Source organism: Cygnus olor, chromosome 2 (assembly GCF_009769625.2).
Source record: "Cygnus olor isolate bCygOlo1 chromosome 2, bCygOlo1.pri.v2, whole genome shotgun sequence".
Classification (NCBI taxonomy): Eukaryota; Metazoa; Chordata; class Aves; order Anseriformes; family Anatidae; genus Cygnus; species Cygnus olor.
In genome coordinates this window covers 113,413,276-113,427,330 of record NC_049170.1, presented here as the reverse complement: position 1 = coordinate 113,427,330, position 14,055 = coordinate 113,413,276, and the positions used below count along the sequence as shown (strand labels likewise).

The following is a 14,055-nucleotide window of genomic DNA, read 5'->3' as shown; positions in this document are numbered from 1 at the left end:
TGGCATGTTACGGTTGGGGAATCCAATTTCCCCCTTGTTTGGGTATCCATTAAATCAGGTTAGGGTTGATTTTTAATAGTGTTACAAAATTGGAACTTGGGTATGAAATCAGATTTATAGACCTGTGTCTGTACAATACTTTCATTTAAAAGCTTTTTTTTTTTTCTTTCATGCATACTGCCAAGAACCCTTAAAAGCAAGATGCAGCAGTAACTTTTTTTTTTTTTTTCTGCCTTGATACCTGCTACTTTTGGTTTGTACAGGGTTGTTTGTATATGGTTCTTCTGAATTGTTGAACCTTTCTACTTTTTATTTTTCTGCCTCCAAATCTTTGCAACACAAGAGCTCTCTACCTCAGTTTTCTGAAGTTATTGACCACTTCAGCATTCATCAGTGCTGTAGAAAAGCAGTCATGGAATTGCTTGATCATAACTGGAAGCATGCTTTAAGTCAGATCCGTGGGTTCTGTTTCTGTTCAGGAAATAGGGCTTTAGATTTCTGGCAACGCGTAACATGCATGGGATGCAAGAGAATGTCAACAGCACTTTATTTTGCTGATTAACTAGATCAGTATGAGTCTGGAAGTACTATGTGAAAAACCTGACAGAAGGGAGGATAAAAGGAGTGAGATTTGCTTTTCTGTCCAAAACATCAGCTGCTTTTGGAACAGGGATAACAACAAGATGGAAGAAGTACTGGGAAAGCTAGTCTGGGAGTTAGGTTTACAGGAATAAAACTAAGGTCAGTTAGAAATTAACTGGAAATGAAACAGAATGTAAGTGCTCAAAAAGGGAATAGTCTGTTTTTACGTACAAGGTGATGGGATCACTCCGTGGGTGTTGTCCATTTCTTAATCAGAAACAAATAATAATGCAGTTATGGAGCCCTTCGCGTGTAGGAGACTGGTTTGAATTCGAATTAGGATGACAGAGGATGTAAGTTATTACTCTCTGCAGGCAGTTTTGGTCTTATTCCAGGTCTTAGCAAATGTATCCAGGTGATAAAACTGCTACCCTAAATGACATTCCTGTTAAGCTGCCTCAGCTGTGAATCCAGTGATTGAATTTCTTGTCAGCCAAACCACCCTCTTACCTAGAGCACTCGTCTCTGGCAGAATCAAGGGTGAGGCATATTAACGCAGTTTTGCGCAGGAGTAGCAGTGAGATCTTTTATTCTGGATGCATCTTCTGTCTCTGATCATACACGTGGCTTAGGTTTTATTTCTTTTAATTGGTCTATTTTAAGTAGTATAGTAAATATGTGATTGTATAACCACAAAAATGAGTTCAAGGGCGTCTCTTTTAACGAGTCGGACTCAAACATCATTACTCCTTTGAAAGTGATTTGAGTGCATTTTATAACCCTTTTCATAAAGCCTAGAACAGAATACGTATATGAGTGGCTCAGCCTTTTTGGATGTAGATCTTTCTGTTCTGTTTCTGCTTCATCTTCAGAGACTCTACCTGAAAAGTTAAATGTGTCAGGATATCGCAGCGAAGAGCTCTCTCCTCCTTGTCTGTCTGGTCTAGGTGATAGTGATGCCTCTGACACATCCTCAAAATTCCAATAATTGCAGAATTGTAGAAAATATGTGTACTTTTAAGAAATCTCTCTTTGGATATTAAACTGGATGCGTTACTTTAAAAATGCATATTTGAGAAATGGCTTTTTTTAAGTGCTTTTTGAATCTGTTATAGGACACGTCGATTAAGTAGACAATGAATTTTTGGAATTGAAATCAATGGTTGACAAAACAGGAGATCATTTTATATATTAAACAGTTCTGATTCTCTGAACAGATATTATAGCAAGGTCATAAATGTATATGATGCTTATGTAACAGAAGGTGTACATTCTCTTGTATTGTCAACTTACGTATTTTCGAATTAGGAAATCATATGTTTTCTAGAAAGCCTTCTACTGCTCTCTCCTTTTGTGTGTTGTATTGCTACCTAGGCATGCAATTTAATGTGGTATAAGGAAAAGTCAATTAAAGATAAATCTGTAGTTTTTATGATACCTGTTCTAAAATATTGCCCCAAATTAATGTGTTGTTGAACTACATCTAGTTAAGAACATGTAATTCAAAAACTTACATCTATTTTTTTTGTTCTGCTCCCAGAAATTGGAGGAACTCCCAGAAACATCACTAGAAGAGCCCTGTCATGTCCCATCTTAATTCTTTTTGATGACACTTTTATGTCAGTAATTTCAATTATTAATTTTTTTAATAACTGAACACTGTAACACAAGAAAATTTATGTGGTAGTGTAGTGAGTATATTTAAAAATAGCTTGAGGAAGTTGTGAGTAAAGTTATTTTTACTCATTACAGACAGTCTTGCGTAAGGGACTTTTTGTCATGTGGTAGGGAGCAGGAACTGTTGAATGGCTTTTCTTGCATGAATAAGAGGATCATTTACTAGTAAAACTTACTGTCACTGTTTTTTGTGAATGCTTTTTAATAAAAAAAAAAAAGCTTCCAGTATTTTACCAGCTAACAGTGACATCCAACATGTTAAGAATTTAATTTACTTTAAACAATGTATACATGCAAAACATCAGTTTGTTCCAGTAAGAATCAGAACCTCTAAAGTTCCCATTTAAAAAATGTATTTATTTTTTTTATTTTTATTTTTTTTTAATAAAACATAGGAGGAACATGTAGCGTCCTTACTAAATACACTTCGTACGTCTGCTAACTCAGTGGTACTAGTTGTTTACGAGATGTAATGGGACAAATCAGATGACTGATGAAGGTGGAAGGAACACTTAATGTATTTTGCAGTAAAAATTATCATTATAATAGCAATTTTCCTGAATTGAGACTGAACTGAACTGAGACTGGTTGGTCAAGTTAATATCGGTGTAGGCAGAGGTGAGCTTTGAAAGAACTTAAGGAAGAAAGATGTTGTGCATTCATGTGGATGAGTTTCAGGAGGATTTGTATTTTGTCAAAGAGCATTTTGTAGTTTGTGGCTGATCGAAGGACTTTTTTCATCTGGGTGCTGGACTGTGTTCCAGTTTCTTCTGCTTTCTTGTGGCAGCAGAAGATCGCTATATGACCTAATCTGTGTGATTCATAATTTGATAATTTGATTTGATCCTGCAGTTCTCTCTGAAAGATCATGGGAGCTCTGTCTGAATAAAGAAGGAAAATTAGGCTTTCTATTTTTAATTGGCTTGTGAAAACAGATACAGGATCTGCAGCTTCCAAGATGGAAGGTACATCACTGCCAAGTCTTTTCAACATTTCACTTAAACTATTTGGTTTTAGTCAGTATTCATGTATTTAATTAAGTATCGTATATCCAGAAGGTGCGTTTATCCTCTCCTCTAGGCACTCCTTGACATATTTAAAAATATATTTTTACCAACAGACTCCTCTAGGGACTCCTCCATTCCTTATAATTAGCATATAATTATCATCCAGCAGCTGAAGACATAGTTAAAATTTCGTGATCCCCCAAAAGAGTTCTTCCAGATAGGCCTTGTAAGGCCTCCCCTGAAGGTCAGAAAAACCCAGAGCCCTCCTGTGTACATCACCAGCGGTTTTCACGGGCAGAGATGCTGAACATGAACAACCTCTGTCATCAAGTCAGAGGGAGGAAGTTTTGTTTTTTGAAGAAATGAGGACGTGTAGTCAAACATAGGCCCAATTTTATTTATTTATTTATTCAGTGCAGAAGTGAGATGTAGACTTAACAGAAATCCTGTTTGGTTTTAGTATTCCAGTTGAATTTTTAAGATTATTTTTTTCTCTGCTAGGAACAAGGCTTGTCTGGAGAATCTCATTTTAGAAGATCAGTGCTCCTGGTTGAGGGAAGGAGGAAAACTCCAAACCAGATTTCAGCTTTGTATTATATCAGATATGCTCATAGATGTCTCCACATCTAGTAATGCAAATGAAGTGAGTCTTTGTTTCTCAGTTAAGGCTAGCAGAAGAAACTGTGGGCATCATGGTTTGTGAGACTCTCAAAGTTGCAAATGTACGGTAACCTATGGTAAACGGTGGTGGTCTAAGGCAATTCATTTTAAAACAAATGATATCGTAGAAGTTGTAGATCCTGTTGTTTAGGAAAAGTGTTTAAGAGTCTTGAGAATTGGTTCAAGAAGCTGGATTTCTGGGGTTGCTGAAAAAGAGGTAACTCAGTGACCTCTGGGAGAACTTGGTCTGGCACCAATTCTGGAAGTTGTTGGCTTCCAGAACAGTTTGAATGAAAGGCACTTTTCTTTCTCTCCAGTTGCAATCCACAGTTGAAAACAAATTGTACTTGACTATATTTTCTGGAGTTCTGTGCAACTGTCTTAAGTAGTGCGAAGGTATAAACTTGCAGCTCTTTGCAATAAGTCAGAGATTAAGGGAGAGATGCTGAACCGTTCTCAAGTTTTGAATCCAAAGTATATCAGAGATGTGGCTATGATCCTTCTGTGATCTTTCATATGTCTATTACGTTTTGATATTTTGTAGAAACTCATCCTAAGACCCACCTGGTATAGCATATCACATGTCAGACGATGTATTAAGACCGGATTAAAAAAAAAAACATAAGGATAAAACAATCTCTAGAGTTAGGTAAATTGTAAATGAATGCTGGGTATAGTTTTGGCCTTTAAATTAATTAAGAAACACCCAGTCTCTAAACACAGTCACAGATGTTTCTGTGATCTGTGCTCAAGTTTAACATTACTGTCACAATTGCAAATTAATGTTGCTTATTAAGGAGGGAGAGCTCAAATACCCAGTTCCTGCTCTGTCATACGTATAATTAGTAAGACTTTGTTTTGAGCTTCACACGACAATGCCCTTTGAATTGGCTGGACTTGGCAACTAGCAGCTGTAATGCATCCAATTATAAGTATATAGTATGATATTTTCTCTGATGCATACCCTTCCATTTCTTATTTCACTATGTAGGCTTATTTTCCTATAGGAGTTAGCTATATTGAGCGTAAAAGAAAGAAGTCTTTCAGGAACAACTTCCCTTGCGTTCTGTTACAATCAATATAAAGAAATCTGATGTTGTAGTACATGCAAATGCAAACAGAGCAAAAGCAGACACTTTGATATTTCAGATGAATAGATTCTGCTGAACTCCAGTGGTGTATGGCATGTGCACAAGGAACAAGACCAATCCTGTTTGAAAGCAGTGTTTAAGAGCCCAGTTCTGCAAATGTAGGATGCGTGTTGTGATATGAAATTGCTCCTATAGTCATGTGGTGAGCTTGCATTTTTAAATAGTTGGAGTGTTTTTTTTAAGGAACTGCATTCTAAATGTGTCTACGTCCTAGAATGTATGAAAATTGGAGAGACATAGTAGTCCAGAACCATCAACACCAATGAAACAATCCTATCTTTTTTACTTTTGTTTCAATTTACAGTCTTTTCACAAGTGTGAAGCCAGTATTGTTGGAAGAATCTTACTGGTGATGTTTAGAAAAATACATAAACGTGATTCATTACAGTTACGGAGTTGAGATTGTCATCAGTTTCTGTTTTTGTGTTTGTCTTGTTTTGTTTTTTAATTAAGCTGCAACACTACCTTGAAATTAAGCCACAGGTTTCTAGATACCCAAGTATTTAGATATGATGTTAACGTAACTGAGGAGCAGGGTACAAAAACTGGAGGCTTACCAACTGTATCAAAATGTTCTGTTAATTGACTGAATAATAACTTTGACAGAGGACTTCTAGTTTACGTCATGTTGATTCATGATTGCAGTTTGCCTTTTGCATTTAATCTGAGATCTACAGCACTGAGTTTGTACTTGAATACCACATTACTTGAGTTTGTGAGTATTTACGCCAAGGTTGAGTAGGTGTTCAGTATCTGGAGATAGTAATGTTTGTTACTTGTTTTGCAGTTAAAAGTGACTAAATAAGCTAGAGGGGATCAGGAAGGCAAACTAGTTTTTTGGTGGTGACTCTATCTTGCTTTAGCAAAGTCCGATAGTACTAGAGAAGAATTTTCCAAGTGCTGAGCTTGTTCAAAGCTTTGTAACTCCATTAAGTAGGTTTTATATGGGCAGAAGCTAAGGTAATTACTTTCCATCATAAAAGATAGTTTTTCAGTAGTGTCCTTCTGTAGATGAACGTACAAGTAATATTATCTTATGTTCAAAATAGTCTTGGGAATTGTACTAATCACACAAAATCCTGTAAATTACAGTAATGTGCCCCCATAATCTTCACTAGCTTTTCCCTTTTGCCCCAGATAAGGGGATAAAAATATTTCAGCATCATCTTTTGCTTAGAGTTAAAATGGTTTAAGTCTTGCAGTACTTTTAGGCTGAACTTGATATGACCCAGTGTGTCTGAAGCTACAACTTCTACTTAATTCCGAATGCTTAACATAGGGCGATAAAGAATTGCTGAAAATTTGAATTCTTCCTTCCCTTGTGTTTTTATTCTCAAACAATCTTTACAAAGGACTGTTTTCGGAGAGTAGAGTACAGTCTTTTGTCTCCAGATAAAATTGATGGCTGAAAATGAAAGAATAAAGAAGGCTCTCTATTCATGTCCCCACGTCTTTGTTTCAGTGGGCATTGTTTCAGTTTATAAGAGTTGTTTAGTACATATAGATTGTTGGAAAGACTGAAAGATTCCCAGGCGCATCAGTGCAGACTTGTTATAAAATCCTGTTATCTCCTCAGCTGCCCACCCAGGACCTTTTTTGTTTCAAGGATACGATGAAAGGCTATTTTTTCTTCTCTATCACATTTGCTTTGAGGTCACCTTTTATGCAGTAGTTTAAACAAGTCTTACTCTTTTTCTTTCAAATTATAGAAACTTTACAAAACCTGTGATTTGAGTTCTAAAGCTGAGGAAACGAGCAGCTGGAATCGTAATTATTTTTGATTTACCGTGTTTTCATCTTTAAAAACATCAGTGTTTGAAAGGGCTAGGTTCCAGCTTTGCAGCTGACACAGTCTCCTGGTCATTTAAGCCTCGTTCCTTTCTTCCAGTATTTGTGTGTTTGGTTTCTCTTTAGCCATATAAAAACTTAAAAGTACTTATATAACTGAACACAGGTGAGAAACCTGTGTAATGTGTAAGCCACAGAGAAACCCATGCCACAATTTAAGTTAACTGGATGCATGGTAATTAATTACAAGTTCTCTTACTGGGTGCTTACCTAGGTAGCCATACTAACTTGGAGGTAGGTAGTAAACGTTAATTTTTATTGCTGGTGTAAGTGTTGAGCTGCTTGGTTAGGATCAGGTAGGTGTAAGCGCATCTGATTGCGCTATGAATCCCTCCTCGTATTAGCAATAAAATTATCCTAATAGGAGTTGGCATGCTGAGCTTGGCCTCACGTGTCAGTGGAGAGAATGCATTTCTGCTGGATTCTTCTTCCCTGGAGAAACCCCCATTATTTGAGATGGGTCCCATATCTGCTCTAACTCTTTCATTCCCTGAGATGGCTGTGCCCATAGCAGTGTCAAGCAGACTGAGGGCAGGTATGTTTTTTGCTGCTGCACTTCTGCTTATCTGCAGCCAAGTTGAGCCTCGTTGACAGCTTCTGATGAAGAAAGCTTCCCCTCTTGGAGTGCCACCGGTTGGCCGTCCTGCTACATACCAGGGCATACTGCCTTCTTGGGTTTGCCACCGTAATGGTCTGGATAAGCGTGCCCTAACCTGCCTCTGTCAAAAAGGGATTTGTTTTACAGACGGTGTGCAGTTAAACACGTGGAAGCTAATCTCAAAAATTTTGACTGCGCTAAGACACAGAGCAGTCGCAGATAGCTGCGTGCTTGAAAAATTCCAGTGAAAAGTGCTGATAAACCCGTAGGCAGACTGCAGATCGTGGGCTGCAGCCCTCTTACCAAGCATAGGTGGACCCAAGCTGGAGCCAAGAGCACAGCAGTAATGTTAAATTGCAGTGCTCGACCTCCAGGACCAGTGAATCTTTAATCTTGCCTTCCAAACAGGTGACACAACCACTGCAGGAGGTGGCGAGTGCTCCTCCTTCACTGCGTGGGAAGTGCATGATCACTGAGCTCAGGATTTCAGCATCTAATACCCTGAATGAGTGCTCAGGAAGGTGGTAAATGGGTGTAGCGCCATCAGCTCCTCTTTGTCTCTCTCCGTTTTTTGGTTTTTTTTTCCCCTCCCTCTTTCCTGTTGGGCTTGCTTTGCTAAGTGTATGCAAGCATGCTTACGTGGCCCTGAGTAGATCGATTGATGGAAGCCCATCTGGGAAAGTAAAAAAGAAAACCTAATTAAAAGTCTTGACCAGATTTAGGTATGAAATCGCAGCACAGTTGCTCGTGTTGTCGAAGACCACGTACTACATCTGGGCATGCACATGGATAGGCTTTTATTTAGCATGGAGGCATTCGTCAGATTTTGCAACTGGCCTTAGGATGTCTGTGATGGAGCTTGGCGTAGGCTGCTGTGGGAGCTGGCCTCTGCCTTTCGCGGTGTGGAGGGGTTTTGCTATACCTGGTCAGTTAGGCACATGGAAGGCTGTCGTTTTGTGCAGCACTAAAATGAGACAAAAACAATCCACTGAAAAGAGATCTTAGTCTTTTGCTATGGAAAACTGGATTTTTTTTTATTATTACTATTTTTTTCACTTAGCAGCAAAGTGCCCTGGAAAGTAACTTAGCAATCAGAATCATCTTTTGAACGTGGAACTACACAGAACAAAAAAAAAGTTTCCACATGCTGTTGTGTTATATTTCTTCATAAAAAAGTCATTTATGAAACTTTTTAAAACGTGAGTTGAAGGGAAACTTTCTTACAAGTGAGAGAACAAACTGTTTCAATGGCTTGACTTTCACCTTGTTGTGCAAATTTAATAATGAGCTGCTCTCTTTCTAACTTAACATTCCTTTGAAATAGATGGTGATTGTGTTTTAAGCATTTGACTTCCTATGGTATCTGTTTGAATGCTAACACAAATGTAAGTTCTGTTAAGTTACTGCAAATGTAGCACTCTATCTGAAGTTACTGGTACTGGTGCAACCTCACATAGAAATACTCTAAATAAAGCATTTTAAATCAGTGGCTGAAGTCTTTCCTCTCAAATCTATCTGGCGGTGGAAAAAGTTGCTGTTTGGTTTTGTGTAACATTTATTTCCAGAGGAAAGAATGTTTTTGTTCCCCCTACGTTTCCACTTCGGTCTCAATGGCTGATTTAGTTGAAATGTTCAGTTGTCAGAAGAATCAAGATTGTGTATTATTTAGATCTTACCAGACAAGCGGGACTTGTTCCTTCCATTCCAGTTATCAGAGAGATTAACCCTTTGCCCTCGGACTTCTAATTGCAGTCATTTAGAAACAAAGATGCTGTTTGTACAAGATAGCAGCAAAACGGAGTATGTGCCAACTGGAATGTTTCTCTGGTGAATGAGGGTTGCAATATTACATAAATTTTGTCTTGCATTTCAGGCACCAATAAAAGCAGCTTGTGAAGACATGTTGTGCAAGACGGGATTTCCTGAAGATGTTCACAGTGCCGTCGTGTCGAGGAGTGTACATGGAGGACAGCCTCTTCTTAACGGTACTGTTAGAAAAGATGTTTTGATTTTTATTTCCTAGAATATTAACCATAAATCAGTCTGGAGCGTTTTCATTCTTAGGACGCAAACGCTTTCAGGAAGGAACATCTGCTCTTCTGTGTTTATTTTTTGATTATTGTCATAGGACTTAGAAAATCTGTTGGCATTAATGGTAGCACATGCACCTATATTGACTGTAAATTCTGTATTGCAAGCCTCCCTGTGATAGTGCACTAATCTTTCTCAGAACGGTGTTGCCACTGATACTTCCTATTACAAATGCTAAACTCATATGTCATCAGCCTATAATTAGAACCCGTGTATGAGTGACGAAAAGGTAAAGAAAGTTTCTCTTCTGCTTTACAGTTCCCATAGAAGTACTGCAGTTACACCAACCCTTAGTTTTCAGATTAATGCGGGGATGGTTCCTTTAGTAGGGAGCTGTCCGGGGCAGCAGTCTTAATGAGACTGGAGTTCCCATAGGAGGATAATGGCTGCAGCTCTGCCTCTCCGTATGTATTTGTTGGACAGGAGGCGGCTGTACAGTAGCATGCCTCTGACCACATGTAGAGAATTAAGTGATTATGCTCCTTATGTACCTGCCTAAGATGGGGGACACAACCACAGGCAACAGGGCCGGCGTGGATACTTTAATGAAGACGACAGCATGCGTTGATTGCTTTTTGCTGGTGACCTGAGGAGAGGCACCTTTGGAAAGCAAGACGCGGGACAGGGAGCTACACCGAGAGTGGTTGTCTGTGAGCCCTGCTCAGTGACCGCTGTTCTCAGGGCTCGGTGAGGAGCCCTGCCAAGAGGCGCAGGGTAATGCCAGCGCTATCTCTTGGACAGAGCGCTGCTGCTTCACCCTGGCACGTATCTGTGTCTGAATGGCACTGTGCCCAGAACAAGGCTAGCCAAGTCCCCAGCTAGAAGCAAGCTCCACCAGTGCAAGCCCTCGCCTCCGTGCGGGATGCACTGAAGTCAGTAGGTCTGTCCGTGTGCCCAGGAGTTGTCCAGGTGGAGAATTGGGTTCACTGCCCTTTTTGTGTCTCTTTCCTTCAGGGATAGAGTAGTCATCTGTGTAACATAGAGGCATGCGCTCTGAACCTTTCTTAGATTTCCTAAGCAGCTAAGTTTCAGCATAAAATTTTATGAAGTATAACATTTTAAAAAATGTGTTAATTTCACTGCTTTATAAAATGCTAGCGTCAATGTTGTAGTTTTCTTCCATCTAATTCTGAAATTGTGGAACTAAGAACATCAGTTTCAGACAGTTTCAAATACATCTTAAGGACTAATTTAATTTTTCTCTTGCATATAAATATGGTTACACAGATCAAGACACTTAAATGAAAAAATTCTAATGAGTCTACAAACCAAGCAAAGTGAAAGCTATAGTCTTGATTTTACATGCTGCGTGTATCAGTATTTCTCCTTAATTATATTTTTACAGACTTGTGTTGTGCTTTTGAGTAGTGGAAACTTGAATGCAGGATTAATTGATTAGCGTTAGTCTATCTAAACTTCAGTTATTAAAGTTTTTTTTTTCTGTTCAGTTTCAAGAAATTGTATTTTACCACCATAGACTTTTACTTTTTTTGAAGAATAGCGTAGAAATTCATGCATTAGGTTAAACTTTCTGCTGATTGAGAAAATAATGAAGAAGAAAGAATTTACCTCACTGTTCTGCCAAGCAGGAGTTAATATAAGATTCTGCAGTAGGCTCTAGCAGTAGCCATTGGCACTGAGAACTGCTTTGGTAGATGATATACAAACCTGTAGCAAGGGGCAGAAGCAGCAACAGGTAGCTCAGAAGGCGCCTGCTTTCCAAAAGTGTTGTCTTGAAACCCCTGTTTGTTACTGATAAGTTATGTTGTCGATTAATCATCAAATGGAGATGACACAGTTTTGAGATCTACCTTGTCCCATGAAAGCTGTCTTTACTCTTCATGGAATTGACCCTCTCTGCAATTTCTTTCACTTTTTTCTACTAGCTGGGAACTGCAGTGAACTGCCAGCTAATTCCTTCTTAGCATTACTCATACGAATCCAATGATAATGACTGACCAGCCTTAGCTGTTTTTGAACTAGTAACATACAGATGGAAAACTGACTTCCTTTTTCATTAGTCATCACAGTCACACAGTCCCTCCTGTTGCTTTTTAAAATTTTGATGTGAGTGAAGCATACCGTTGATTTGTCCTTGAATGGTATCAAAATGCATAGCATTTTAGGGAAGTAGGAATGAGAAAAACCTTGCAGAGCATACAGTGTGTATCACATCATATCAACTGATTTTGAAATGACCTGGGGGAGTTTGTTTCCTACTACTATTTCCTCAGTTGAATTACTGCAGTGGTTTATTCTTTTGAAAATTCTGACATGCTTAAAAGCATATAATTTGGTAGTTACACATAAACATACGGTCCATCATTGCATAGCTTTGACTTAAATTTAATTACACTGTCATTTTGAAATACTATTGTTGTCAAAAGCCTATTTTCTGGTTATTAAACTAGATTCGGATGACGCTACAAGTTATGTATAGTTGCATGACATTTGCTTCTTAAGTATAACCATGGGCCTGATTCTGATCTCAGTGGCCTCATCTATATCTAACTGCATGCTTATACTGGTATAAATTCAGAAGTGACAGATGTATAACTATAGGTTTCCTATATGATTTAGAAATGAAAGCTTTAATTTCCTTTGAATTTGTGCATTGATACAACAAGCGTATAAGCTTTATGATCTTCTCAGCCAGCTGCAGAATAATCTCAGTCTGACTTGATGTTTTCTTGACATGTCATTTCTTAAAATATTCACCAAGAAAATGACAAGATGTTTAATCTCTCTCATGTTTATATGCTTTTATCTTGACCACGGGGGGACAAGGCTTCTATGAGACCTTCAATTTCCATCTCTCTCACCAAAATGTAAATAAGATTAGAATTACCATATGACTTGTTGATCTGTGACTTTCAGTTGTTACAGTGATCTGGGATATCTATTTTTTTAAGTATTATTATAGGAAGCATTCCCATTTGAGAGTATGGGGCAGCATTGTACCACACAAGATGTGATACTTTGCATTTTCTGGAGGGGGTTCTTTTTCTATTCCTGTACTCAAATGGTTTTGTACTCCTAGGAGGGTCAGACTCTTGTTCCTATTATGCTAAAAATATATCTTTTTAATTGATAACGGCTTTCTCCATTTATACATATGGCTAGGATATGTCATCCTCTGCTAGTTTGTCCTTATGTGCATGAGGGCGCGTGTTCAGATGGTATCCATGCATTCAGTTGTCATTGGATGTGGAAAATTGGTGGAGGAATATATTCAGCATAATAAAAGTTAGAAAAGGGATGGTGTGTGGGGGGGTAGCATTTACTAACTGGGTAGAGGGAAGGAAAGAGGCAAAAGAAGATAGCTGCCCTTGGTTTAAGGAGGAAAGAGGAATCTCTTGTAGGGACAAGGTACAGCCAGTTGGAAGACTTGGCAAAAGAATCTGAAAACTTCTCCTTTAGCAGGTGGTGACTGAGCTGTGTAGGAGATAGCCTACAGTATGCTATGCGTCCCGTTCTTCTGGCAGTGTCACTGGTGTCTGGGGCTTCCATGTTCGCCTCTTCCAGCCTTGGAGACTCTTCAAAGCCGGTGTCTTCAGCTTTGCCTTTTACTTCTTACAAGACAAGAAAATGCCCTACCTCACTCATTATTTCCCATTTCTAGTTGAAATTTGTGGCAAGTCAACGTATAGCATGCTCGAGTCAGTAAACACACGTAAGGAAAGTACGGTAGGTCTAATTCTGAATTTATCAAGTTCTACATGTTGTTTCACCTGGCACTGGTCGCTCCAGTGGAGTTATGGTTACTTCACCAAGGTGAGCTCGGAACCAGAACCTTCAAGGGAGGGGGAAAAAGAAAAGGAATAGTCTCAAACAAAATTAAAAGAAACTTCACACACCTCTAAAAAGTCTCTTACTCATAAAGCTGTGTAGTTTTTTGGACCCCTACTTCTTCTAGACTTCGATGTGCTTGTAAGTATTTTAAGATTAAAAGCCCAACATTAAATGAAAAAAATCCTGTGCAAGTAACTCGCCAGGCTTCACCTATTAGAAGTAGATATCTAACCCAAATTTACAGACACACTACTTCTGACTTGTTTCTTTAAACAAAATATAAAGATTGCTTGGAGGATTCGGTATTTGGAGAAGAAGAGGTTAAGTCAAAGAGGGAGTTACATTTAATATATTAAATGTCCTTGCTTCTGATGGTTTTATCACAGTTTTGTAGTTATCCAGTTTAAAAAAATAAAGTAAGGCTGTTTGATGTGCATATTGAGCCTGTTTATCTAATCTTTGTTCTACATCCTGCAAATCTTAAGATAAAAACAATGCATTTTTACTAAAATCATCTACCTAGCGAGGTTACATGAATGGTTATTTGCAGAATCATGTCTTAAACTTCCAGATTTTTAGTCCAATAATTTATTTTAGATATTTTTTTTCTTTCACAGAATTTATATTAATACTGTTTGTCCTGCTACTA

General features: G+C 38.4%; 1 protein-coding gene across 1 annotated transcript in view; it reads left to right on the top strand.

The window, feature by feature from the left end:
- CDH2 (cadherin 2) overlaps nt 1-14,055 on the top strand; it is a 118,706-nt gene that overhangs the window by 1,969 nt on the left and 102,682 nt on the right. Inside the window, exon 2 of the mRNA XM_040550251.1 lies at nt 9,397-9,508. Coding sequence (XP_040406185.1) covers nt 9,397-9,508 — 112 coding nt within the window. The remainder of the gene's footprint in view (nt 1-9,396; nt 9,509-14,055) is intronic.